Source organism: Daphnia magna, linkage group LG6 (genome assembly GCF_020631705.1).
Source record: "Daphnia magna isolate NIES linkage group LG6, ASM2063170v1.1, whole genome shotgun sequence".
In the NCBI taxonomy this organism is placed as follows: Eukaryota; Metazoa; Arthropoda; class Branchiopoda; order Diplostraca; family Daphniidae; genus Daphnia; species Daphnia magna.
In genome coordinates, this window is record NC_059187.1 from 6,069,816 (window position 1) to 6,097,253 (window position 27,438).

The window sequence follows — 27,438 nt, forward strand, 5'->3', positions numbered from 1 at the left end:
CGGCATCGGCCCTGATTCCGCTAAAATAGACAAAATTGCCACTTATAAAGTTCCAACATCAGCGGAAGAAGTACGATCGTTCTTAGGCCTAGCTGGGTATTACAGACGCTTTATCGAAAATTTTGGATCTATTGCGCAACCTTTAACCGCAAAGACACACAAAGACGCATTGAAAAAACCCTTCACCTGGACTGATAAAGACCAAATTGCTTTCGAAAAACTCCGTACTTGCCTAATCACCCCCCCACTACTTGCGTACCCTAACTTCGAGCTTGAATTTCTGCTCTTCACCGATGCTTGCGATTATGGAATCGGCTCCGTCCTTTCGCAAATACAAGACGGTGTCGAAAAACCTATCGCATACGCCAGTCGCCAATTAAAACCAGCCGAGCAGAAGTACGCCACTGTAGAAAAGGAAGCCTTAGCCGTCGTATTCTCTATTAAACATTTCCGACACTACTTGTTGGATAAACCATTCACAGTCATCAGCGATCACCGTCCCTTACAGTGGTTAGAGGAACAGAAAGACAACAACGGAAGATTAGGCAGATGGGCTATTTTACTAGCCGGCACGAATTACAAAATTAAATATCGACCAGGACGTGTGCACCAAAACGCGGATTGTCTGTCTCGCCTCCGTGTAGCCCATATTCGAACGAGCGAGACGTACCCGGACATTTTAGCAAGCCAGGCCGCGGACCCGTTATGTCAGTCAATAAAGGAATACCTCAACGATGGAGTTCTTTCGGAAGAAAACGAAAAAAATATGCCAATCTGGGCAAAGGAAATTAGCCTCTACCAAGTTACAAACGGCATACTCTACCGAATAGAAACTCCAACGTCGAAAAGCAGAAGAAATTTTTTAAATCCCCAAGTGGTTCTACCCCTTACCTTACGCCGAACAGTGTTGAAGCAGATGCACGACGAACCCATTTCCGGTCATCTGGCATATCTCAGGACTTATTTAAAAGTTAAAAATCATTACTACTGGCCCACGATGAGAAAAGATATAAAAGAATATTGTACCGCTTGCGAAGTTTGCATAGCAAACACCAACTCTACTCTCAGAGCTTTCCTTTTTCCTCATGAGCTAGCAAAATTCCCGTTTCAAGTAATCGGGATAGACTTTTTAGGCCCTATCCAACCCGTGTCCCCTAATGGAAACAACTGTATTTGCGTCATCACCGATTACTTCACAAAGTACGTGATCGCTGTCGCCCTACCCGATCAAACTGCCCGTACTACGGCAGAATGCGTGTATAAACACGTTGTGTTGACCCATGGGCCCCCACTGGCCATCGTCTCAGATAGAGGACCGAATTTTACGTCCGGGTTATTTAAATACTTCTGCAAGCAACTCAACATCGAACAAAGATTCACCACAGCATACAATCCAGCGAGCAATGGGGAGACGGAGAGATTTAATCGTACCCTAACGACTATGCTAAGAAAAGAACTCGTCGACGGCCAACATCATAATTGGGAAGATGTGCTGGGGGAAATCTGTTTTGCATACCGAGCGTCCGTCCATTCTTCCACAAACGAATCTCCATACTACATGATGCACGGCCGGGATTGCAATTTTCCCATAAACAAAATTTTAGGGGCAGTTCCCGAAGCCGTACCCTCATCAGGTGGTTACGTGGACAAACTCCTAGAAAGACTACGATACAGCTTCCACCGGGCACGAGAGGAAAACGAAAAAGCCAGGGAACGACAAAGACAACAATATAACAAAAGGGCGAAAGTCTTCGATTACAAACCGGGAGATCGAGTCTTACTAGACGTCAGAGTTGTTCAAAAAGGCGACAACAGGAAGTTCACTTCGAAATTCCGAGGACCTTATCGTGTCGTGAAAGTATACCCCAACCGCACAGTGGATATAGCAGACAATTCATACAACTGCCAACTAGTGCATTGTAACAGGCTTAAGCCGTTGTACGAAACTATGTTATGGATGGACGATCCGATACCGGATATCGAATCATCGGTCGAAACAAGAGACCGATTCCGGAAACACATCGCCACCCAGACTAATACAGAAAAACAACAGGAAAGTGAAAATGATTACGAGCACGACGTGACGGAACAAAACAATATTATGGAAGACACGGAAGGGGAAAGTAGTGAATCTCAAAGTGACGCGACTTCAACACCTCCGAGTGTAACCTTGCAAACAGTGGACGACATGGTTCCCGAACACATGTGTGACACTCCCACTGAAACATGTGTTTCAAGTAAAAATCTTCCACGGCTACGCGCCAGGTCGACAATTAGACCAAAGACGCGTCTCATCGCCGAAATTTAAAAACCTAATAAATAAACAAATCGAGGTCAAGAGAGGACATAAAAGTTCAGTGCTGCACATTGGACGACACTCGTGGGACAATTAGCCGTTTACAACCGAACAGCCTAGGTCAAGATCCTCCAACGAAAGTTCACTAACTCTACAACACGCTGACGAATGGCGGAGAAATGAGTATTTAAGGACCTCGAAAACGAACGTCAAGCATCCATTCCTTCCCCAACAAACTTACAGCAAACATGTCTACTCCCCAAATCATCTCGGATGAAGACTGGAGTCTCATCGAGGACATCTGGAGGATGGAAACGTCGCTCAACGACACCGTTGAGCTGGACGATACCATCACGGAGGACGACGACACCGTCAGCCTCCCAGAAACCCGCTCCCTTTCCGCGGAGTTGGGGCATTACGTTTCCGATGATGCTCTGGATGAGTACTTCGTGAACCGGAACGCTCTTCCGAGCATAACCAGCCATCCGGATGGAACTCCCAACTGGGAGAACATCTTCGCCCTAGACCGCTACGTGGGGCGGCTCACCCAACCGGGTGGAGATAGCGAGCGGAGATGGACACCATTCGGCCTCCCCCCAGCAGCGTGGCCACCGGCCTCCTACAGCCGGATGTCCACGATGGACCTACAGCTGCCGAGAGCAACTCCATCACCGGGACTATTCATGGCCCCAACACGTCCAGGCATAAACCACAGGGAGCTCTTCTTTATGTTACTTTCCTTAGTGCTAGCTTTTGTTTTATACACTATGTATGTGTTATAACTATGTAACACAACAACAACAAAATGTTTTTCTCGCTTTTTCAATAAAAAAAAAAATAAATAAATAAAAAACTTTGTCAATTGAATACAAAAAAAAAAAAAAACAAAAAAACAAACAAAACAAAAACAAAGACAAAAAAAAAAAAAAAACAAAAAAAAAAAAATACAAAAAAACACAAATAAAACAAACAAAAAAAAAACTAAACAAAACAAACAAAACAAAAAACACAAGAAAAAAAAATAATAATAAAATAAAAAACAAAACACAACAAAAAAAAATAAATAAAAATAATAATAAGAATAATAATAATAAATAAATAAATACTTATAATAATAACTGGGTTGTTTTTCGGGAGACACTGTTAATGCTGCATAAACTCCCGAGAGTCCGTATCGGCCATCATATAGGATGCGCCCGATAAACGCGGATGAAACTAGCAATAAAATTATAGTTGATACGCTATAGAGTTAGCGTATCAACTATAATTCTAGCTCGTCTACCGTTTTTCCCCATCTCCTTGCTCTATATCACCCTTGCTCATTCTGCCTTTACCCAACTTCCACCCCGTAAAATTTTTGCCGTACATATATCTCGGGGAAACGCCCCAGGCAACCATATGGTGCGCCCTCTATGATATTTTCACCCCTTTTATTCATATAGCCATATAGCACTCCCCTTGCATTCCTTTTTCCCACTCCTACGGTAAACGAAAAATCAACCTGCCATATTTCCATAATAACCCTCCGTGACACGACTGTCACGTAGACTGTTCCCCACCCCTTCATACCATAGGATGCTTGCGATAAAAACGGATAAGGCTCCAACAGCTATACGATTCAATAGGCTACATTTTCAGCCATCCGATACTATTAGCCGCCCAACCCCACTCCTTACCCCTCTGCACGCTCCTGCAATAGTGAATCGCTTTTTTTTCGTGTAAACCCCTCAATAAACGAACTCCCACCACAACCACCTCCCTCCCCCCCACAATTTAGGATGTCGGGAATAAAGCCGGATACAAACAGCGTATGCAAACGTACGTTGCGGCAGTCCATTTCGCCATCTCTCACTTCTCCCTCCATCTTCATCTTACTTCCCCCCATTGCCCCCTGCGACAACGCCATGTTTCCCCCGGTAGCTCCCCTTATCCGACCATCGACCCCTAATGCTTATTACCCCATATAAGATAGGATGTTTTAGATACAGATAGATAATAATATTAATATACGGCCATATTCCATTGCTCTCCACATATATGTCCATCCCCCCCCAAAACCCTATAATTATAAAAAAAAAACAAAAAACAAAAAACAAAACAAACAAACAAACAAACAAAAAACAAAAACAAAAACAAAAAAAAAAACAAAAAAAAAAAAAAAAACATTTACGGCCTGGAAATACGGTAGTAAATCAAGGTGTTTTTATGATTACCTTAGATAATGCCGACCCTCGTCACGCTACTCCTACTGCTCTCCTCAACCAATGCATTCCAGACCACGACATGCGACTGCAACAAACCAAGCGGAGTCGGACTCCTCCAATTTTCCGATGGCTCCTGCGAACCTGCCACACGCAATTCGAATACGAAAGTCGACTATCGAGTCATGACCGACAAAAAGGCAGCTTTTAACTTCCCGGGATACATCTGTGGTAGATGGAAATCAATTAAGCATATCACGATCAATTTCGTAGGACAAGTTATTACCGTTCCGGAACGCATCGCCATGGAAACGACGGCGGTAGAGTGTGATGTCATGAGACAATCGAGACGATGCAACGAGAGCCCAATGATGAAATCAGAAAACAAATGGATATTTAACCAAGAACCGGAGGACTTCGGTTATTGGCTAAGAACCACCACTGTGGTTACAGTCAACTGTATGTTAGAAGAAGTCGTCCTTTCCCGAATTGACGAAGGAGACATGATAAACACGCCACTAGGAAAAACCAACGTATCTCATGGATCTCTATCCCATAACCATCTAACATTATTTTGGATCGACACCTACGGAAAACCAACTGATATCGTAATCCGACAATTAGAGAAAGGCGTGGGATTCTGGTACGAATCTTCAACGAACGGGACTTGGATCCTCCAAGACGACTCCAAACAGTTGGACTTTCACGTACGGTTGACGTCACGCTGCCAAACCGTGAAATGCGACAAAAAAATAGACAGTTGGACCGTGATCGGAGACAACCATTTGTTCATCATTAAATACCCATTGGGACCTTCCGCAGTTACCGTACCATCCATCATCAAGGATATTGTGACAAAAAGAAATGACCCTTTAGATATCAACATCCGACAAAACGCAAGAATCCAGTATTTGGAGGACGCCGCCATCCGTCACGAAAATGAACTTATCCGCGTCATCCAGAGCATGCAGTGTGACCAACGACGTGCTAAGCACGCACAAGCCGTGTCAACTGCCCAATACAATGGATGGCTGGCAGCCGCACAGCTGGGTCTTCGGCAATGCATCAAACTGATCGCCACCGGAAACATCGTCTCAGCCCTACAATGCACCCCTACAACAGTAAATTTCACGACGGATACAACCACTTGTGGACCTCAACCGCGGTTCAACAATTTCACCATTGGCCGGTCCGGTTGGGAACTCACTGCTTTTACGCCATGCTACTGGGCTGGAGGTATCGTGAATTTTAACGACAAACCTCACGCCTATCGCAATAACACGTGGCAACCGGTCGAAGCATCCGTCGTCATCCCACAGCGTGATTTGGCTGACGCTTTCCGATATCAAGACGTCAACTTCTTCGAATATCAACATCAAACCAACCCCGCTTATACAGAAGCCCTCATTAGCCCAATGGATATAATGGCCGATATCACAGCCTCCATGAACGAACATTCCCTGACTGTCCCCAATCAAATTACAGGGACATCGGCTATCCTCGTATCCGCAGCCGAGAAAGCAGGTCTCGGAACCTTTACCAATTGGTTCGAGAATTTTAAAGTCTACTCATTCATCATCCTGCTCATCGCTATTTTCCTACTGATCGCTCGTGTTTGTTACGCCCTCGGATTTTGTGGTTTGATATGGAAATGTTGCTGTAAGCCCCCACGTCCTCCCCCTACGGCGGTTTACCAGCCGAGAAGCAGCCGACCCACAGGTCCCTGAATTTTCTTTTGGATTGCGGGACGCAATCTAGTATGACGGGGAGCGATGTAACGAAACGCCAAGCAAAGCCCCTTCTTGCCCTTTTATTTTTTTGCTTAATTAAACTAAGACCTTATTTCTTAAACTCCCCTTAACTTAATACCCCACTAGTTGACCTAGTTATTAGACTTTCTAGAAAATATAACAAGCGGAGAGAACAAGTCTCGGCATGCCCGTTATAAATAGAAACTTTTATGATTTGTCCAAAGCCGCCCAAAACGGCCTTAACCTGCCGTAGCTAAAAATAGATATATTTTTGTCTGTTGGGAATTGCCCGAAACGGCCCGAAACTGCCCGGCCTATTTTTAACAATCGTCCAAATTCGCCCGATACCGCTTGAATTTGTCCGCCTATACCTCTTCGTGACGTCCAAATTCGCCCGATACCGCCCGATTTTGTCCGCCTGTACCTTAACATTGTCCCGTATGTCCCCCACGGGATGATGACTAACATATAAAAAGCCACCGCAAACTCCCAAAAGTCAATCAGATCTACTCTGCCTGCTCCGTGTGCCAACTTAGGCCTCTGCAGCTCTCCCGCCGAGCCCGCTACCGTAACTCTTGCAAGCCGCAGAATAAGTACCCTTTAAGTAATCACTAAGTAGCTGATTGACTATTACTTTATTACGTCTATGCCTTGAAGTTAGTACCCATTGGTAACCTTAAAGTGTCATGAGTCTTCTTCTCTCAATTTACGAGCTTGTTTAATTATTCTACGGCTAACTGTCGCAAATCGGTTTATAATACACGGCTTTTTATTTATTGCGTGCGTGTTGTTTTATGCTTGCTAAGTATACAAGACATTGTGAGTAAAGACGCCGCATTAAATTAAACTTTTCCGTATTGGAGACAACATGACAACGTCGTGTACTCCTTTACACTAAGAGATGCAAATGTGCGATGTCAATGGACTTTGTCACTCTGGCCGGATGTCAGAGGACTCAAAAGCCCGTCTATGACCGGCCAGAGGGGCAGTCCAATGTAGTGATTCAGACTAGTTGTTAGTACTGTCAGTGCTTTTACTGTGTAATGCTGTGTGTGTGTGTCGTGTAAGCTGTCTATGACTGAATACATCCCTTAAACCCAGTGAATCTGTTACATGGTGGAGATGCTACTGCGTTGTTCACTGATCAGGTACACGTTTTAACTCAGGTAGGCGTTCGCTGTGAGGGGTCTCTGGAAATCGAACTCGGCAATTTATTGCCGGGCACGAGACCACAGCAACGGTCTGGGAGAGCGGGTATTTGGGAAGTGGGATCGCAGCGGATCCTCGTGTGAATGTCTCACGGGAGAGGTGTGATAATAGACGCTGGGGAAAGGAGCCGTAGACGAGCAGCTGAAGAGGCCGCCAAGGAGATTCAGACCTATTACTCGGGTTTGAGGGCGGCAACACCTCTAGCACGATCTTCAACAGGATTGCAGGCAGCAAGCGCTGCTTCAGCTCGGTCAAAGGGCCGTTCGAGAGGCCCTCCTGGAGAAGTGAGTGACCTCACTTTGGGACAGAAAGGTACGTGGTTGTCCAGGGAAGTTTCCCTACCGCGGGAGGTTCCAGATCCGTCACAATTCCAGTCTGATTCCGAGCCACGGGGCGAGGAATTCGAGGACGCACAGAGGTGCCAGGATTCGGGGAATCCGGAAGCAGGGGGTGCTGTGACGGAAGGGACATACGAGTCCGTAGCTGCACGTAAGCAGCACGAGGGGGCTCGTGAGGTAGGGAACGAAGGAAGGGTTAACGCACGTACCGGGGCGGGTAACGAGAAGCGGCAGGAAGTGCGGGTCGTCGATCGTGATCAGGGATCACGCACGCGTCAGGCGGAGTTCGACGACCGCGAGTCGCTTATCCCGCAGGTGTCAGTCTCCAGTGTCCAGGAAAGGATCGACGAGCAGCGGAGGAAGTCGTACGACCCAAATTCGCTCGGAACGCAGGGGTCGGTGACTGGAAACCGAGAGGTGTGGCAGGGGTCGGCGTGGGCGGAAGGCGCTGCCGACAGGAAACGCATAGTTAGCGTGGAAGCCGATACCTCCGGGGTCATCAACAGATCGTCGGGTAGCGACAGCGGACAGCCGTTGGAAGCGAGGAACGACGAGCAGCGAGGGGTGGGCTTGGAAAGAAGAAGCCTGCGCGAAGGCCCACGGCCTAGAGCGTTTAGTACTCCACAGGAAGCGGCAACGGTGAGACAGGGACGCGGCGGATTCAGCGTAGGAGGATCGCCAAGCCGACAGTCTCTGGAAGATCCTGAACTCGAGTGGGACCCGTTTTTGGAAGAGGAGGAAGACATGGCGGAACGCCCAATGTTCCACTACAAGGAGCCGGAAAAGTTCCGGGGCACGCCAAAGGAAAACGCAATGGAGTGGATAGACCGGTTCGAAAGGATTGGTCGCCATAATCGTTGGTCGAATAACGATCTTGCAAGGGCTATTGATGTTTCGCTCGAGGGTGCTGCCTACAAATGGATTGTAGGCCTTGAGGCGAGAAACGCACGCCCAGAGCACTGGGAGGACCGGGAGGTCCAAGTAGCCGGAACTGAGGACGAGCCAGCACACTACAGAGAGGTGCGTGGGCTCAAGACGCTTTTCCTGAAGCAGTTCGTGGCGGTAAACCTGAAGCGGCAGACGGAAAGGAAGCTGCGCATGCGGGTCCAAGGGAAGGAGGAAGACATCACGGAATACTACCATGATGTTATGGATATGTGTCGCATGGTTCAGCCAGACATGGCTGAAGAGGTGCGCATAGACCACCTTTTCAGGGGATTGAGCCCGGCTCTCTACGAGAGGCTTTACGTGTTGGGCATTAAATCGTGTGAAGAATTCCTGGAGGAGGCGAGACTTCACGCAGATGCCGTAAAAACAGCCTATGAGAGGGGGTACGAGGATGCGCGTAGAGAGCGCGAGAAGCCGGCAGTCGGGGCGGTAGGCCTTGACAAGGTGCAAGACCTACAGCGCCAGATTCAAGAACTGAGGGACGAGCTAGCCCGGGCAGGAGATCCTTCGAGGAGGAAAGAGAAGGAATGGGGAAAAAGCGAATGGAACAGGAAGCAGAAAAAGAAAAATCTGTTTCGCTGTTATAATTGCGATGATGAAGGACACATTGCAAGAAGCTGCCAAAAAGAAAAGAAGGAGAGGGCGATGAAACCCAAGAAGCCCGAGGGGGAGGAGCCTAAGGCGGCCTGCGCGGTGATTGGCGGAGACCAGACTATGGGAATGACAAATGGTGATCGTCAGCCGACCGAAGAAATTTGGATTGGTGGACGACCAGTCGATGCCTTGGTGGACACGGGAGCAATAATTTCAGTTATTTCACCATCATTGGCGAGTAAATTGAAGCTGAAAATAGTCCCGTGGGAAGGACCGATGGTCGTGACGGCTGATGGACAACCGATGAACCCGAGAGGAAAGGTTTCCTTAACGGTCACGAATAAAAACGCGTCCGTGGAGGGTGAAGCCTTGGTCCTAAGACGTTTGGACCAGAATTTATCATGGGAAGAAATCTACTGAAGCTGTTTCGAGAGCTAAAAATTTGTTTTAGCGACCCGCCAATAGTGGAACTCGGTGCCATCCACATGGAAGCGAGCAGCGGGAATGAAACAGTGAGGAAAGTGACAGCGATGGTGCGGGTGACGGTGCCGAAAAGAAGTGCGGTGCCAGTGAAAGTGTCAATCCCTGAGACGGCAGGAAATGACACGATTATGTTACTCAGACCGTCAAAGAAACTGCTGCAGAATAGTGGACTGTCGGCGGGTCATGCGCTGATCGACTGCTCGAAGACGAATGCAGTGGTTCACGTGATGAATGTCGATCATACGGATCACGTCATCGTGGAGGGAACATCCATCGGTCACCTAGTGCCCATTGACCAGACCAGTAATCTCTCTCTGGAAGTTGGTGAAGGGAGGGATGCAGCTGGAGAAGTGAGGGGACGGCCGGGAAAATCACGGGAGCCAGTGGCATTCGATCATTGTGTGGCGTCGACCTTAGCGGCGCAAGATCGAAACGACCTAATTGAGCTGCTGATAGAGTTCCAAAATGTGTTTGCCGACAGCGGTGATTGTTTGGGCCAGTGCACTGTGCTTGAACATGCAATCCCAACGGGAGGAGCGGCACCGATTAAACAACTGCCAAGGAGACGTGCATGGAGGGAGCGGGAATTGATTAAGGATGAGGTCGACAAGATGCTTAAGCAGGGGGTTATAGAGCCTGCTCAAAGTCCGTGGTCATCGCCCATCGTTCTGGTGAAGAAAAAGGACGGGAAGTGGCGATTCTGCATTGACTACAGGCGGCTGAATGAAGTGACAACGAAAGATGTGTACCCACTCCCGCGCATTGACGATGCACTGTCCAAATTGGAGGGAGCGGTTCTGTTTAGTGTTGTAGACCTTCAGAGCGGGTACTGGCAGGTGCCAGTCGCGGAAGCTGATAAGCCGAAGACAGCTTTCGTTACACCGGATGGCCTGTACCAGTTCCGAGTAATGCCGTTTGGGCTTTGCTCAGCTCCGAGCACATTCCAACGACTAATGGATATGGTGTTGGCCGGATTGAAGTGGACTGATTGCCTGGTCTACATGGATGACGTGGTCATCTTTGGAAAGGATGCTAAAGAGCATTTGGAGAGACTAGGAAAAGTCTTATCATGCTTCCGAAAGGCCAATTTAAAGCTGAAGATGGAAAAATGTGGCTTCGGGAACGAGCGTGTGCGGATGCTGGGTCACGTGGTAAGCAAGGCCGGAATCGAGCCTGATCCGGAGCACTGTAAGGCTATAGAAATGTTCCCGGGGCCAAACCTTAATGCCAATGAAAAGGCAAAGAGGAAGTGGGTGAAGAGCTTTGTAGGCCTTTGCTCATTTTACCGCAAGTTTGTTCCGAACTTCGCCCAGGTGGCGTACCCGCTTACGGTAATGGAAGGTAAAGGGGTTTTTCGTTGGGGAGAGCCGGAACGGAACGGGTTTTCCGAGCTGAAGGCTGCGCTGGTGAAAGCAGCACAGCTTGCTCATCCGGATTATTCAAAGAACTTCGAAGTGCATCCTGATGCCTGTGATTACGGCATAGGGGCGGCGCTGATGCAAGAAAGAAACGGGCACCCCATGCCAATTTGTTTCGTCAGCAGAGTGTTGAACAAATCGGAGAGAAATTACACAATAACGGAAAAAGAGTGCCTTGCCATTGTATGGGCTGTAAAGAAGTTTCGGCCATACATTTGGGGTACAAAAATTGTGATAAAAACCGATCATCATGCCTTATGTTGGCTGATGACCAAGCAGGAGCTAAGTGGCCGGCTTGAGAGATGGAGTCTGTCGTTGCAAGAGTACGACATTTCCATCCACTACAAGAAAGGAAGCTTGCACGATGACGCAGATGCCCTATCGCGTTACCCAATACAAGAAAGGGGTGAGGAGGAGCAGGCGGTGGCCATCCCAGTCGCTACTATAGGGTTGGATACACGGTCTTGGGCGGATGGTCAAGACCGGGTGAAGCAGTGGCGATGGATCAAGCAAGTAATGATCAAGAATGACTCCACCCAATACGGAAACTTCATGCTCAAGGAGGGCTTGCTGTACCTGAGAACAATCAGGTTCGGGCAGGAGTTTGATCGGCTTTGTGTGCCACCGGAACGTCGTAAGGAGGCATTGTCGTGGGTTCATGATGAACCCACGGCTGGGCCCCTGGGGCAAACAAAGACTCTGGAGAGAGCTAGGCATAGATTTTATTGGCCTAAAATGGACAGGGCGGTTACCCGTTATGTCCAAAGCTGCAAGAGTTGCCAGACCCGGAAGCCGGATCAAGGGAAGAAGAAGGGGCTGATGGAGATAACGCAAGTTGGGGGACCCTTCGAGCGTATCGGCATTGATGTCCTGGGCCCTTTCCCGCGATCGCGAAACGGAAACACAAACATCGTTGTCGCGGTGGACTACCTTACGAAATGGGTAGAAGCCAGGGCCTTGCCGGATGCCACGGCCCGACAAATCGCAAAATTCTTTGTCGAGGACGTAGTGGTACGACATGGATTTCCACGGGAATTGACCTCGGACCAAGGGAAGTGTTTTACGGCTGAAGTCACCCGGGAAGTGTTGGCCCTGTTGCGACTGTCACATCGCATGACAGTGCCTTACCATCAACAAGCGAACGGCCTGGTTGAAAGACAGAACAAAACGCTAGCAGCAATGTTAGCGATGTACGTGGATGAGAGCCACGAAGACTGGGATGAATTCCTGGGATTTGTGACTTTTGCCTACAACACCGCGCGACAGGAGAGTACCAACCACACACCTTTCATGATGGTGTATGGAAGGGAAGAAGTGATTCCAGCGGATCTGCTGGCGGCGACGGGGCCAAGCCAGACGAAGCTCGTCGGTGCAGAAGACCTAATGAAGGCGATGATGGAGCTTAGAGAAGACGTAAAGGACCGGCTGGCCATGGTACAGCAACGTCAGAAGACGCAGTACGATGCCAGAGTCAGTGCAGCACCAGTGTACGAACCCGGGGACCTAGTGTTAATCTTTCGCCCGCAGCGGAAGAAGGGGCTCGCGGAAAAGTTACTGCATCAATACGTGGGGCCCTACAAAGTGATCAGGCAGGTCACGGAGCTCAACTACGAGCTTCGGAAACCAAGTGGAAAAAAAACTCTTGTGGTGCATGTGTCGCAGATGAAGAAGTTTGTTGTGGAATCGGACGAGGTGTCCGATAGCGACGAGGAAGATAAGAGGCTAGAGCATGCCGACACCGACGTGGATGTTGAACTTGTCGACACCAACTCGGGTGTCGCGCGTGCCGACACTGGCTCGGAAGAAGCACGCGCCGAAACTGAAGAGGGTATAGAGTGTGCCGAAACCGACATGGGTGAGACGCCTGAAGTCGACACTGGGGTGCCATTCGACGCCAGCACTGCTGCGACAGCTGTGGAGCCGCCAGCCAGGAGAGAAAAGGGGGGAAGGAGGCGCCGGCCATTGGAGCCGATAGCTGAAATGGACGAAGGTCTACAAGACGGAAAAGAATCCGCGGCCCCAGCAGCAAGGGAATCACCAGAGGGTCGTCCGACCAGGAAGAAGCGGGCACCCGGTTGGATGAAGAACATGCTGCTCTTCACTTTGGTCTGTGTCGTAGGCCAAATGGTTCAAGCAGATGAAATGAAGGGGAAATACGTCGCGACCGAAGGAGCGGTTTTTCATCCCGAAGGTACTTTGGCCCTGGGGGACTCGGAATGGGTAGTCATCTATGATGTGCCCACTAAGCGAGCGGAACAAGTAATTAAACTTGTCATCGTTTGGATAGACGATATGGTGCGGGCGTTTGACAGAGCACTCACGGGGAATTTCCCTATGGAAGTCACTCCGTTTTTGGAAGGTCCAGCACGTGACTTAGCGGAAATCAAGGCAAGAGCGGAGCGCCGGAGGCAGGAATTTCGGGAGTTGGAACGAGCTCTGAAAGGTGATGGAAGCAGGCAGAAGCGCGGGCTGTTCGACGGAGGGGGCCAGCTGCTTAACTGGCTTTTCGGGACCGCTACGACAAAGGACCTGGAATCAGTGCACTCGAGGCTCGAGTCATTTGACAAGAAGGGTCTTGAGGTGGTGCACCTTCTCCAGGAACAGGCCACCCTGTTAAACGTGACCATGGGGCACTTGGCGGAGCATGAGTCCGAAATCGGTGCTCTGAGGCGCAGCTGAGAAAAGTCTTCAATGACAGCTGGACCCACCTTGCCAGAGAATTACTTTTCCTGCAGAAGGTAACGAGGTCTGTGGAAAAGGCAAATAGGGCACTGGATTGGACGGCTGACGTTTTGCACGGCTGGCAAACCGGCTTAGCAGATGCAGCTATAGGGAGACTGTCACCACTCCTTTGTCCTCCAAATGTATTGGCTAAGGCGCTGAATTCGGTTCGACAAGCCTTGCCCCAAGGCTGGGGACTGACACCAGCATTGCAAGGAGGAAATGGCTGGAGAGCATACCAGGAGGCCAGGGTGGAGGCGGCGCTGGTGAACGGAAACGTTCGTTTGTTCATTCATCTGCCGGTATTTGAGTTTAATTATGCCTTGCAGATATTCAGTGTGTTTCCTATGCCGGTAGCCACCAGCAAAGGGGAGTCGGTATCCCACTCGTACGCGGGATTGGCTCCATACCTGGGGGTATCGCCAGATCGGCAGCTGTTCGTTGAGTTCAACGTGGATGAAGTCCGGAAATGCGCTCCATACATGGGCAGTGTGTGCCCATTCTTGAAACCGATTGACCAAAAAGGAAGGATGAAGAGCTGCGCGGCGGCTGTCTTTCTGCAGGAGCAGGAAGGAATCCAGAGGAACTGTCGCCTAGACAGTAAGAAGTGGACCGGCATTGACTTGTTCTACATTGGAGGAAGGAAGTGGGGTTACGCTGGTAAAGACAACGTAACCATAGTGCTCCAGTGCCCTGGGAAAAGGATCGGCGGAATCGGTCTACCGCAAGTGCTGCCAGCAGCGGGGGTCATAAAAATCCCACGGTTGTGTTCGGCAACCTCGGACGAATGGGTTCTGCAAGCGAGCTTCCGACAGATGATGCCAGTGAATGTGACGAGCGTCATCGACGAGGAAGCTGCAGGGATGCTGAGTGGTCTATTGGCACCGGTGGTCGAGCAATCGCAACCAGTGGCAAAGAGCCCCATTATGGAGGAAGCACCAGCCGCCCTAAGAACGCCTACGCGTATAGACCTAGCGGGGACGAGTTCACACCTGAAAGCGGTCGAACGCCTACAACGGCAATGGGAAGAAGAGGAGAATGCCAAGCGTTATCCGTTTGAATGGTTGGTCGGATGCTTGTTCCCGTTGCCAATTGTGGTGTACCTGTGGATCGAGTATCGGAGGCTGAGTAATCACGTGGACACCCTACTGTTGACTCGTCTTGTGGAGGTGCGGGAGCCCGGAGAAGAGGATCAAGGCCAGCCCGGGCCGAATGCAGTCGCGTGAATATTGTCGTTTAACCCAGATAAGTTTTACCAAATGTTAAAGTAGAAAACATAGGGGACTCTATTTGTTATGCCTTGTGGGGTTTGTTATCCAGTTTAGGGAACCCATGTCAGTAGGTAGGAGGGGGGATGTAGCGCCAATGTACTTTGTCGCTTAGCACCGGATGCTAAGATATGCAAATGTGCGATGTCAATGGACTTTGTCACTCTGGCCGGATGTCAGAGGACTCAAAAGCCCGTCTATGACCGGCCAGAGGGGCAGTCCAATGTAGTGATTCAGACTAGTTGTTAGTACTGTCAGTGCTGTTACTGTGTAATGCTGTGTGTGTGTGTCGTGTAAGCTGTCTATGACTGAATACATCCCTTAAACCCAGTGAATCTGTTACAGTCGATTTAATTTATGGAAACAATTATCGCCATGTTACTGTTGTGGCAGAAATGGATCATCCAGGCTGATGACAATTCTTCAAAATGTTGGTATCCTAAAATTTCTGGGCACATTTCATCAAAGAAACGTGAAGTACCAAAACCATGTTGGTATGTTTATCCTTGTATCGTCAGAAAGGAATATGGTATAACAACTTACAGTTTCATATTGTGTGGTTTTTCAAATTTTGTTTACATTTCATCAGATTCATATGAATCTGCTCGTTCACAGGAGCACATTGCTTCAATTCAATCAGACATTAATACTGAGGGTGAAGATGATGCCAGTCAACCTAACACGTCATTGGGAAGAGGAAAGAGAAACAAGAGGCCGAATAAAAGATTCTTGCCTTCAAGTGATGATGAAAGCGTTGGTGTATATGGACCCACCAAGCCAGAAACAATTGTGATTCCAACAATTCCAGGTAGCTTATTAAGGAATTCTGTTGATGGTGGTGTTCCTGCTGTGCGCCCAACAGCACCACTTGCAGTTCAGTGGAGATGCAATAATTCTGTTGATGACCCTGGTGTATCTGGGCCCACTCAGATAGAAGCAATTGTGATTCCAACGGTTCCAGTTAGCCTATTAAGGAATTCTGTTGGTGGTGTTCCTGTTGCACTGCCAATGACACCTTTTGAAGTTCAGCAAAGTTGCAGTAACTCTTTTGAGGAAGTATCGCAGCATATGAGAGGGGAAATTACTGTTAATTCTACGGATGACAATTCACCAGTTTCCTACAACAACTTGTATTCACAAGGTCAGTATTTACTAATTTTTTATCAAAATGGGAATATGTAGTTACTTTAATTTATATTAGAAATGCCCTATTCCGGCACGATTGGAAATCAGCGGATGAGTGTTGCGGTACCGAATCAATCAAACATCTTGAGCGAAGGTAGTATGTTTAGTTTTTTGGTATGTTTTCGAAAATAAATTTTTAAATCCTCTGTCTAGTAGAAATGCCCAACGGTAGTACGCGTAATGTTTTTTTTTGAAATCAGAGGAATCAATCAAACACCTTGACTCAGTCTTGCCGTCCGATCAATTTTTTGAGTTTGATCGCGATTAAACTCAAAAGACGATGAGTTGATCTTGCGATCAAAATTTTTGCGATCAAACTCAAAATCATTTTTCTCACAATTTGCGCCATCTAGCGGTCAATATAACAAACTCATGTATATCTCGTCCAGTTGTCTGACAAACGCGGGAAGTAGATTGTAAAATTGAAAAAGAAATTGCACTGGTAGGCTAGTGTAGTACATACTCTACTATCATATCAGAAAATTAAAATACAAAAATAAACTATGTTTCCAAAATACATGTTGTCATCAAGATTCAAGATTTTATTGACAAAAGCGAACAAGAAACAATAATTTATTCTTTAAACTTCTGTTTTATTTTCTTTTCTTATTTAAACATAAAATGAAACAAGAAAATAAACGTGAATGAATTTTTCACTCGTCTGAGTTTACCACTTATTTGACATGTTGTTATTGACCTTTAGGAATAATAACATTTCGAAGTGCTTGTCAGTTAAATGAAGTCTTTTGGGTGTTCTTTCATTGTATAAAGTCTCCAGTCTCTTTGTAAAAAAACTTCGTCCGTGTAAAACTAGATTCGGGGCTAGATTATGAACTAGTTGCTGGAAACCCGGCTTCTCGACGGTATATATAGGTAATACGTCAACAATGAGGAAATTCTAAAAAGAAATATTTACATTAATGAAAGAAATACATTAAGGTCTATATTCAATGAATTAATTACCAAGACCCAACTATCAAGGTCTTCTTGTGAAATCATGACATTGACACGTCCATTTACTGAAGTGGCTGTGTTGTTGAGAGTTGTCGAATTATCTAGTAGTTTTACAGCACCTTCCCAAAGCTTTGCATTTCCAAGCTGGTTACCAGGATCATGATTCTGGAAGGTTGTTATGAAAAGTTATTGTGCGATTCTGATAGGCAAATATGTAAATAAGTAATGTAAGAAAATAACACCCACCAAGAAATGCCTTTTTGCATTGTGTCGAGAATTATGATACACCACAAGTGATTTATCAGAACCATCCTTTTTCTTTTTTGGGACGCAGCCTGGATGTAGACACCGATATACACTGGCATTTTTGCCAGGCACGTCTCCTACCCATGTGAAGAATTCATCAGGTATAGCTAATTTCTTTACAGGATTAGAATTGGTGCTACAAATACAAATAAAAAGTAAATCAAACACAAATAATGTAATGGTTAGATGAGAACTTGTTACCTAGTATTGCTTTGTCGCCTTTGTGAAACATGACTCGTGTTTGGATCTGCATTCTCATCAAAATCGCAATCATCATCCGCCTCCGACATAGTAATTCTTAGACTGCTTCAATTACGAAATTGATAATGTAATGATTACAGGGTAACTAAACTTATTAAACTAATTTGAATTACTTTTCAAAAAACCTTGATCGGGTGACACTCGATACTCGAATGACTTTACAGTTGACACTTTCACTAGTCTATGACTTCAATTTCTTGGCACTTAATTGTTTTTCCTATCAGTAGATGGCGTGCAGTCAGAAATGTTGATTGCAAAATTGAGTTTGAGTTGGATCAAAAATTTTGAGTTTGATCTCGATCAAACTCATCGTAAAATGAGTTGATCGCAAGATCAATTTTTGAGTTTGATTTTGATCTCGATCAAAAATTGATTTCGATCACGGCAACACTGCCTTGACTGACGGTAATTTGTTGACTTCATTTTAAGCTTTCGTCGTTAATGTCTACTTTCTAACGTACATTCTTTCATTTATTTAAACTTTAAGGTTCTGTAGCATTGATTGGGAAGTTGGTAAGAGAAGTCCTTAAACTACAGGAATTTATTTCAAACATGATGGCGAAACTCGTCGTTTTGGAATCAAAGATGGAAAGCCATCGACAGCCAGTAGCAGAAACACTAGCTAATCCATAGTACCTTCTAGAACCTCTGCAAGAAATGGAAGAAATACAAGCTTTGGAGGAATCTTTACGTGACCCGGATCTTTATTTTCAGTTGGTAAGTTAAAACAAATATATTTCATTGTTTCTTCAATTACCACGTTTTGTCTAATTAGGTTGGGATGATTCGTTCCTTGGGAGGAGCATCCATTAGAGATGCCTTGAAACGTGCCTGGTATAGGGTTTTCTCCATAAAGGTTATGGCTTCCGTTAATTGGGAGGGTAAGATAAAAAAAAGATCACTTCAAAAGCAGGGTCTGAAGGAGTCCATTGTTACCAAAGCCGTGTTTGGTAAGTTTTGTGTTTAATTTTTACAATATTCCCTTCAATACTTCTTTAAAAAAATATTATTTCTTGTTAGATGGTGTGCGAACGACATCCCGCAAATCCAATAACTTCGAATTGGAAACAGAAACAAAGAAGATAATGAAAGGAATGCCAGAGAAGTATCGAAAACGATGTGCGACTGAAAAGTTGATATCGAATGAATGTGAAACTGACAGCACCTTAAACCGTCCTGGCACTTCCACGGACAGTGAGTAGAGTATGTTAAAGGTAAATGTCTCAAATTTCCCTTCAGCCTTCAACAATTTTTATCTGTTTTTATTTTGTTTTAGAGTTCTTGAACAACAGTGAGAGAGTATCAACTCCCATTGTTTGAATTACCGTATAATTCAAGAATTCAACCTGGAGTACTCGGAGAAACCCTCCAATTTTAAAAGTGTTAATCAAGATTAACCAAGAGGGACAATTTCAGTCTCAATCAAGGTATGATTTACATTAAAAAAATATAATTTTCTATATTGAGATCTGTGTTTTCTTTCCATCACAGACACTTTGCAACAAAGCTCAACCTGGATGGAATAATCTTGAAGAGACGAGTGCCGATTTAAGCAATGAGTTTCGCGTTTCGTCCATCAACTAAGGATCCGACTGCAGCCTAGAAATTTAGATGTTGTTTGTTTTCAATCATGTACTGTGTCAAGTTCTTAATCAATAAAAAATCATTTAAAACATTTCTTTGCTCTATTAATATTCAAATTTATTGGTTGGTATGAATTTCCAAAACAAGTACATTTACGGAACAATTTTTTATACGGTAATGGACCAGGGGAAAACATCCAACGGATGTTCTTATTTGGACGACAATCGGAGGCCACGTTTGGATGTCCATCGGAGAGGAATAATTGGAGGTCCATCAAAAATAACATCCGCTACGGATATCCAGCCCGAACGGAGTGGACGGCTTTGAAACGTCCTATCGACGTACGGGTGCTAGTAGGGTTTATTGCTTGATATTCCTCCTAAAAACAAAAAAAAATATACACTGTTACTTTTCTACTACAATTATGAATAGGGTTTACTTTGGATGGCCTTGGTGATTAGGGACTCCTTAATTCCTTGTTTCCCCAATCCATTATTTACCCGCTTATCTGGTCGACCCAGCCAATTTAACTCTTTAGCTACAGAGTTTGCGATAACGCATCCCCACGCCCTTCTTACATAATCGCCTTGTGAGTTTTTAGTATTTCTTTTTCCCAATCTGGTAATCATGGATACCTGTTTGAAACGAAATGTAAATGATGGCATTGGTTCATGATATTGATAAAATAAAAAATACCAATTTCCTGAAAACGTCCTTGTTTTGTTTAAGATTTCTCTCGAATTTCTCGCAATCATCAATGCTTTTAACCAGAAGAAAAGCAAGATCGTCATCTTCGTCTTCTGAAACTTCAGCTACAGGTTTCGCAATGGTTTTTTCGAGAGCAGATAACTTCTCATTCATTTGGGCCAAATTTGTCAGGACGACTTTGGCAACCATAACTGTCAACTGTAGGAACATCAATACTAAAAGTTAATTACAAACAATTCGTATTTAAAGAAAGAAAATTTAAAAAAGTATTTAATTGAAAAAAAAAAAGTGTTAACATTATTTGTCGATTAATAGTCAAAATATTTACCATTCTTTTTATAATTTCCCGAATATTGTTGACTTTTGTCCGACGGCTCACAAGGACTTGGTGATGGCGTTGGCTGGGGAGTGTAAATGGTCATCATTTGCGAATCATTCCAGTAAGGTGGGATACTTTGCATATCGTTTGTATCGCCATGAGTGTTCCCTGGAAAATCTTACGTGACAGAAGTTGTAAGCAATAAAATAATAATTATGCTCAATAGGGAAATATAGTTCGTCAATCCCACCTTCTTCGCTACTGTCACTGTCAATGTGTATATCATCATCATACTGCTTTTCTTGGATTTCATTACATTTCTGGAAAGACATCACTTGGGTTGAACAGCTCCTAACATTGTTGACTGCATTACATCTATCTTTTTTTTTATCTAATAAAAATAAAATGTGGGACTCATGTTACTGGACACCAATTATAAACAGAGTGTGGACACGACTCAATATTTATAAAACCAGTCTTTTTACCTGATAGTCCGGATGGCCCAGCAAGTGCAGTTCCAACTGATGGTATTTTCACAGTGGATTTTGCAATTTTTTTACTGCTGTTTGGCGTTACTGTATGGTTGAACAAATACATGATTACTTAATAAATACATTGATATCCATGCACATTCAGCCTTACCATTCTTACTTTTGCTTCTCAGCATAGGAGGTGGCAGAGGAAGCTTGGTAGTTTCAGATGAAGATTTTCTTTTAACAGGTGTACTTTTCTTATTCACCGTTGACTTTTTGGTTTGAGTTAAACTGTCCTCTTCTTGTTCACTCTCTTGCTCAGTTGTAGAAAGTTCCCCAGGCAGCTTCAAACTTTTTTCTATCCTTTGACGATGACCTCCTCTAATATCAGATGACCTGGTGAAAATTGGTAAGCCTTTCTCAGCTCGTGGCAAATTTTCTCTGGCCTCTTCATATGAGTCTAATAAGAACAAATTTGATCAATAAACAAATTAGATTATCAAACAATAACTGAAAGCTTTGTTACCAAATTGGTGGATCACTTTGAAAGAATGACTGCGTTCCCAAGTAATAATGTCTGGGTCCTTTCCATCTTGGAGCAAGCTAAGTTTATAGTCATGAGAATAAGAATTGTCTGGTGTATACAAAACATCTTCATATATCCAATTCTTGGCAGCAATTAAAATCCAGCATCCTTTTAACGGAGGTTCTTTCGGTACTTCAACTAGGTAATGCGACATTTTTCTGTAACTTCAAACTGAAAATGCTCATCCAGCTAACGAGCATCCAAATCCGCCATGACGCTTCCAACATGGTGACAACTGACAGTTTAATAGTCATGCTTGGAGTTGCCTTTCTTCCAACATTGTAAATTAATTTTAAAAAAAATTAATACTGTTATTTTATGAAAATCTTAAAAAATGAATAACGTATAAAATAATATTTTGAAAGCAAAATTTAAGCAAACGTACGGTTTATAGACATAAACGCCGAAAGTATAAATGATGCAACACTGGTTATAGATCGATTAGTTATCCACACTCTGTCATAAACGCGGATACAGACGCCATAACTGTTACTGATTAAGTGATTATTTTGAAAATTTCCGCCTTTTTTTTATTTTTTCAACGGAAAACGATCGCAAAATATGTTTTAGGTAATTTTGGAATAAATTTTTAAGTTTTAATTTTTTAAATAATTTCACTGTTATTCGACAACAATTGGAAATTTCAATGGCGTAACTACACATTAGATATACTTGCCAACACATTTACACAAAAATAATTTCTGTTTATATTCTAATTTTGTGTGCTCTGCATTTGGTGCGTATATTATTGAAGAGGTTTTAATGAAGGAAATTTGTCTGCCTATTTCCAACATCTTGTAGATTGTTATGATAGCCAAAAGCATTGCCAAAAGGTATCAACAAAGTTTAAAGCTACGTAATTTTTAGCACACCTTTATTTGATGTAACTGTTTCCTTTGAATTTAGGTATAAATGAAGCAGCGTCTATCTTTCTACTTCTAGTTCTGAAGAGGAAATCCCTACGTCAGAAATTCATATACATGCTTGGATGCTTTCCACTATATTCAAGGTTACTTCCATTTACGCTTCCAATTTTTATTTACAAATAACCAGAATACTAAGTTTATTGTTTCTTACTGGTATTTCAAATTTTGTGCTTCTTCCAAGGGTAGTTTAAGTCTTCTTTAAGTCTAACTTAGTCAACGGTAGTTTAAGTTGACATTGTAATCTAAAATGTCAAAGCGATAGCAAAAGGATGTTGTGGGACCGAGACAAAGATCTAGAAGAGTTAGAACATTTATTGAAGAACATATGCATTTATTGGAAGAAGAAGTAAGTGATGCGGTTGATGAACCTAATGATGCGGTTGATGAACCTAATGATGCAGTTGATGGCAGAACTCTAAGAGTTGCTGAAGTAGAAAATGTTATCCCACTTGCTGTTTCCATCGACGATGTGTTAGGTAATGATGATTTTTATGAAACAATGGCCGATGGAGTTGAGAATGAGGATCATCATTCCATCCATTCATCCATCCATAGCAGTTCAGAATCTGATGTTAACTTTCTTGAAGAAGTCGATGCGGATTCCGAAACTTTTTCGGACTTTGACTTTTATTTTTGTAAAGCTCCGAATTTTGATGAAGACTTAGTTGATGATGTAGATGATTGGGAAGTAGATTCGGACATTGACAACGATTTAAACGCAATCGACAACCAGAATTTATTTAAAAGACGCCTTTGTCATTGGGCAGTGGATTCGAATGTAGCGAGGGAAAGCGTCAATAAGCTCTTACAAGTTTTGAGAACCGACCCTTCTAATTCTTTTCTACCTAAAACGTACAAAACTTTGCTAGGCACTCCCCACATAACACAAGGCAGTCCGTCGGATGTCCGACAGATGTCGGGGTCGGATGTTGAGTACATCTTTTTGATATCCTCCGGACAGCCCGATATCCGATTTGGATGTCCTACGGATGTATTTTTTTTTGGTTTTGACCGCCCTAAACAGCGCCGTCAGACATTCTAAGGATATCCGAACGGGCTTTCATTTGGCTATAAATATGACATGTATTGGACATCTATTGATGAAAAAACATTAGGCTATACCAGGATTCGAACTCGGGTCTCCCGCATCACAGTCGAATCTTATTCCACTGTGCCAATCTACAGATATATTATGTATCATTTTCGAACAATACAATCGAATTGTTGTAAAACACTTGAGCTTTTTCGATAACAAATCACATACAGGATTTTTAAAAAGTCAAGATGATGTCGAACTTAGGTTAAACCAGAGGTGTATAAATTGAAATTAAACAATTTATGCTAAATATTTTTGAATTTTAAACTTCAGCATGATTTATTAAGTTTAAAGTAGTTTTTTATTATTTGAAATTATAATCCTATCATAAGTATACTTGCTTTTAATATTATTAGATGCCGAATAATATTTATTTTCTGTGAGTTAATTTTCAATGGCTTGGTTCCCATAAGCTAAACGGAAAGCTTGTGCAAACAAACTCACGACTTTCATATATTTTATTCATTTTTTGTAATAAATTTTAAAATAAACCAACCGGCAAATAGATCATTACTCCTTTATTTTTTAAATTTTTCATTTTAAATGCTGGACTTCAAATAAAAATACGTTCAAGGGAAAAATTTGAACACGGTAAAGTTTTCCCCCTCTCAAGAAATTTTGACAATTAATAATGAAACTTAGTGATCGGCCCCAAATTAGTTCTAATAAAGTTAACCGCCCCGCACCGATAAAGTGCATTCGGGGTTGAAATGAGGTGCCATTTTTTCAACCGGGGCGGGGCGGGAAAAAATTTGAGGTTAACCCGTTACCCCGAAGCAATAAAAAAAAAATGCCGTTCTTTCGGTTTCAGAGTAAAAATCGGGGCAAGCGGGTAGAACGAGCTATTATCGGGGTTGTTATCGGATAGAACGGGTCAATCGATAATGTTTTTTGCCTTGATGAATCGATTGATTGCAATCCAATTGATTGCAAACCCCAATTGAATTCGGGGAGAAGAATTTTCCACCCTGAGCCACGCCTCCTTGGCCCGAAATGAGAAACCCGATTTGCAAAAAAAGCGCCCCGATTGGCTCGAGGCCGATCCTGAAATGAAACAATTGAAAATCTTTTTGGCTGTTGGAAGGAGGTCCGTAGAATATAATTTTCGCACATCCATTGCACTTCCAAGGTGACTAGCCGACGGACATCCCTGGAACTACCCATTGAGTACATAGATATCTAACGGATGTTCGGCCATGATTCGGACATCCGACGGCTGAAATGTGCTATATGGGTCCTCGAAAAGTTCATGTGATTGCTGTAAGCCCGGGATTTTATTACGGGTTTACTATTTTGGATGGGATTGTATGTTCTTTAAATTCAATTAACGCTACATTTTCTTCGAACAGTCATGAACTCAACATGTTAGTTGGTTGTGATGGGACGTCATTTAGAAAGAGCACAAATAGTCAGTTGTGGCCTATACTTGGTAAAGTTTGCATGGAAGGAGCGCAATGTTTTGACATTGGTTTTTATCATGGGCACGCAAAGCCAGATGATGTAAATTCTTATCTGAAACATTTTTGTGACGAAATTTCTAAATTAATGAACGAGGGTTTTCAATTCAAGGGGTGTCACATTAAAATTAGAGTAGAATCTTTTTGTTGCGACGCTCCCGCTTGTAGTTTTATTTAAAATGTCAAGCCTTGTGGAGCGTATTATGGGTGCAGGAAATGCAAAGTTGAAGGTGTATATGTACGGAACAAATCTGGCAAAAGCGGTAGGGTAACCTATCCCGAAATAGATGCGATATTGAGAACTGACGAATCTTTTCGTGATCGAGATCAAATTTATCATCATAGTGGATTTTCTAATTTGGAAAATTTGTCGATCAATATGGTTGACGACTTTTGCATAGATCCAATGCATCTTGTTTACTTGGGAGTTATGCGTAAATTGTTATACATTTGGGTGCATGGAAGAAAGAGCATGAAAGTAAGGTTGTCTTGGCAACAAATGAATGAAATCTCAAAAATTCTTTTGAGAATTCAATCATTGATTAGTGTGGAATTTTCTCGAAAGAATCGAACGCTAAATGAACTATCTCGGTTTAAAGCTACCGAATTCAGGTTACTTTTGTTTTATATTCTGCCAATAGTCTTAAAAAATCGCCTTCCCGATGAAGTTTACCAACATTTCATTTTGCTTCACGTCGCGATCAGAATTCTGTCTTGCAAACGAAGCGTGGAAGAAGAAGCCAACATTGACTATGCACACAGTCTCTTGACTCTGTTTATTCAGAAGTCTGTCAGCATTTACGGAGATCAATTTCTTAGTTATAATGTTCATAATCTTATTCACTTGGGAAATGAATGCAAAAGACTTGGAGCACTTGAAATGTTTAGCTGCTTTTCTTTTGAAAACCACATTGGTAAACTAAAAAATTTGGTTCGTAAGAGCGCGAAACCCCTTCAACAAATTGTGAATCGTGTAATGGAATTGCGCTCCAATGTTCCGGTTCAAAAGAAATCAACAAATCCAAATTTAATCAAAGTTATTTACGAACATAACAATGGGCTAATGATTCATGGCCTACGAGGGCAGCAATTTGAAAGGGTAATTTTTCAAAAATTGAGATTTAGTTGTAAAAGCCCAGACAACTGTGTGGTAACTGATGATGATTCTGTAATTTTGATTGAAAATTTTGTTGAAAACAGAGAAGGAGAAGTATATTTCATTGGAAGAAAATTTATGAATTCTGAGAATCTTTACAATCTTAATGGATTAGATTCGAAAACAATAGGCACACAAATTGTTAACACACTTTCGAACAATCTAGAATTTTGGCAATTAAATTCCATTTCTTTCAAGGCTATGAAAATTCCTGTAATTCATGATATTCCACAGTCTCCAAAAAGTTTTGGCATTGTTTCAATAATGAATTTTGATGCAGAAAACTAAATATTACTAAGTGAAATATAGGTAATTTAAAATGCTTTAAGTTTTTGTGTTAATATTATAACGTTCGTCTCGTTTTAGGCAGAAGCCATGGATCCTCCCAAAGAAATTGTCCCCATAAAGCTGCAAAATGGAAGCTATTTATGCTCAAAATAATCTCTAATTAATTCAGAATAATTTTCAAATCAAATGGCACTGTATTTTTTTCTTACATACATAAATACATTTGAAGAAATTCAATTTGATTTCATGCTCACATTTTATTTCGCTTAACAATAGAATTGGTTGTCACATGTGTTGAATATTAGCATGAAGAAAAAATAGAAGAATATTTCGAAAATTAAAAGATATCTATTATGAGATGTTTTATAGATAGCTATACTCTATCTCGTTTAGATACCTTATTATAGATATCTTTTAGATATTTTAAAGATATTTTTATTTTACGAGACATTAGCAAGATAGGAAGATATCTTAAAGATATCTAGAAGATATCCTGTTCTACTAGGGAGAGAGAGAAAAACTGGGGATTTAATGTAGACTTGATTACGGGGGAGGTAAACGAGATGTCCTCGTTCACGACTGTTACACAATACACACTGAATACTCAACCGAAAAAGGGCAAGGGCCACTTCCAACGTAAACACAAAAAAGAAGGCCCTTGCCACCTACAATCCTGCCCAGCACTGTAAGTGACAGCGGGCTCACCTGTCCACAGCTACTAAAACAACAAACCAAACTCAAAAAGAAAACAGACAAAAACAATACCGAAAAGGCAAAACACATAACAGAAAAGAAGGCAAACTCTATTATCGCCACTGGCCAAGGCCCACGTCCACTTCTACTCCGGGATGACTTCTTGATAGGCCCGTCGGGGTGCACATAGGATCTGGTGGTAATCAGGGGAGTCGCAGA

At 43.5% G+C, this 27,438-nt stretch overlaps 4 protein-coding genes and 2 pseudogenes across 5 annotated transcripts; 4 read left to right on the forward strand and 2 right to left on the reverse strand.

Annotated features, from left to right (window-relative positions):
* The first annotated feature begins 4,853 nt into the window (after positions 1-4,853).
* Positions 4,854-6,277, forward strand: LOC123473647. The gene has a single exon (XM_045174709.1). It carries the CDS (start codon positions 4,866-4,868, stop codon positions 6,222-6,224), a length of 1,359 nt encoding a protein of 452 aa, XP_045030644.1. The 5' UTR covers positions 4,854-4,865; the 3' UTR covers positions 6,225-6,277.
* An 8,212-nt stretch (positions 6,278-14,489) lies between these two features.
* Positions 14,490-19,610, forward strand: LOC116933412 (annotated as a pseudogene).
* LOC123473626 lies at positions 17,002-18,194 on the reverse strand. 2 transcript variants are annotated; one of them, XM_045174633.1, is made up of 5 exons: positions 18,047-18,194; positions 17,874-17,975; positions 17,613-17,808; positions 17,376-17,531; positions 17,002-17,310 (listed from the first exon to the last, which is right to left on the reverse strand). In XM_045174633.1, the coding sequence occupies exons 2-5, from the start codon at positions 17,960-17,962 to the stop codon at positions 17,080-17,082; spliced, it is 672 nt and encodes a 223-aa protein (XP_045030568.1). In that variant the 5' UTR covers positions 17,963-17,975; positions 18,047-18,194; the 3' UTR covers positions 17,002-17,079. The 2 variants fall into 2 exon arrangements, with proteins under 2 accessions (XP_045030568.1, XP_045030567.1); XM_045174632.1 differs by having other exon boundaries at positions 17,011-17,310; positions 17,874-17,978; positions 18,047-18,191.
* Positions 19,611-19,700: 90 nt separating the features above from the next.
* LOC116923036 lies at positions 19,701-20,411 on the reverse strand. The gene is made up of 3 exons (XM_045175148.1): positions 20,214-20,411; positions 19,957-20,152; positions 19,701-19,896 (listed from the first exon to the last, which is right to left on the reverse strand). The coding sequence occupies exons 1-3, from the start codon at positions 20,376-20,378 to the stop codon at positions 19,868-19,870; spliced, it is 390 nt and encodes a 129-aa protein (XP_045031083.1). The 5' UTR covers positions 20,379-20,411; the 3' UTR covers positions 19,701-19,867.
* A 1,696-nt stretch (positions 20,412-22,107) lies between these two features.
* On the forward strand, positions 22,108-23,330 carry LOC116928300 (annotated as a pseudogene).
* A 1,498-nt stretch (positions 23,331-24,828) lies between these two features.
* Positions 24,829-26,672, forward strand: LOC116928290. Its single transcript, XM_045174938.1, is given in 1 exon segment — positions 24,829-26,672. A coding segment is annotated over 1 exon segment (1,680 nt). The 5' UTR covers positions 24,829-24,846; the 3' UTR covers positions 26,527-26,672.
* Positions 26,673-27,438: the final 766 nt, after the last annotated feature.

Coding starts and splice junctions, on each gene's coding strand:
- LOC123473647 (XM_045174709.1), top strand. CDS start 4,866: ATGATGAAATCAGAAAACAAATGGATATTTAACCAAGAACCGGAGGAC.
- LOC123473626 (XM_045174633.1), bottom strand. CDS start 17,962: ATGTCGGAGGCGGATGATGATTGCGATTTTGATGAGAATGCAGATCCA. Junction 17,809..17,873: donor AGGCGACAAAGCAATACTAG/GTAACAAGTTCT, acceptor TTGTATTTGTAG/CACCAATTCTAATCCTGTAA. Junction 17,532..17,612: donor ATGCAAAAAGGCATTTCTTG/GTGGGTGTTATT, acceptor ACAACCTTCCAG/AATCATGATCCTGGTAACCA.
- LOC116923036 (XM_045175148.1), bottom strand. CDS start 20,378: ATGAATGAGAAGTTATCTGCTCTCGAAAAAACCATTGCGAAACCTGTA. Junction 20,153..20,213: donor AGGACGTTTTCAGGAAATTG/GTATTTTTTATT, acceptor CGTTTCAAACAG/GTATCCATGATTACCAGATT. Junction 19,897..19,956: donor AATCACCAAGGCCATCCAAA/GTAAACCCTATT, acceptor TTTTGTTTTTAG/GAGGAATATCAAGCAATAAA.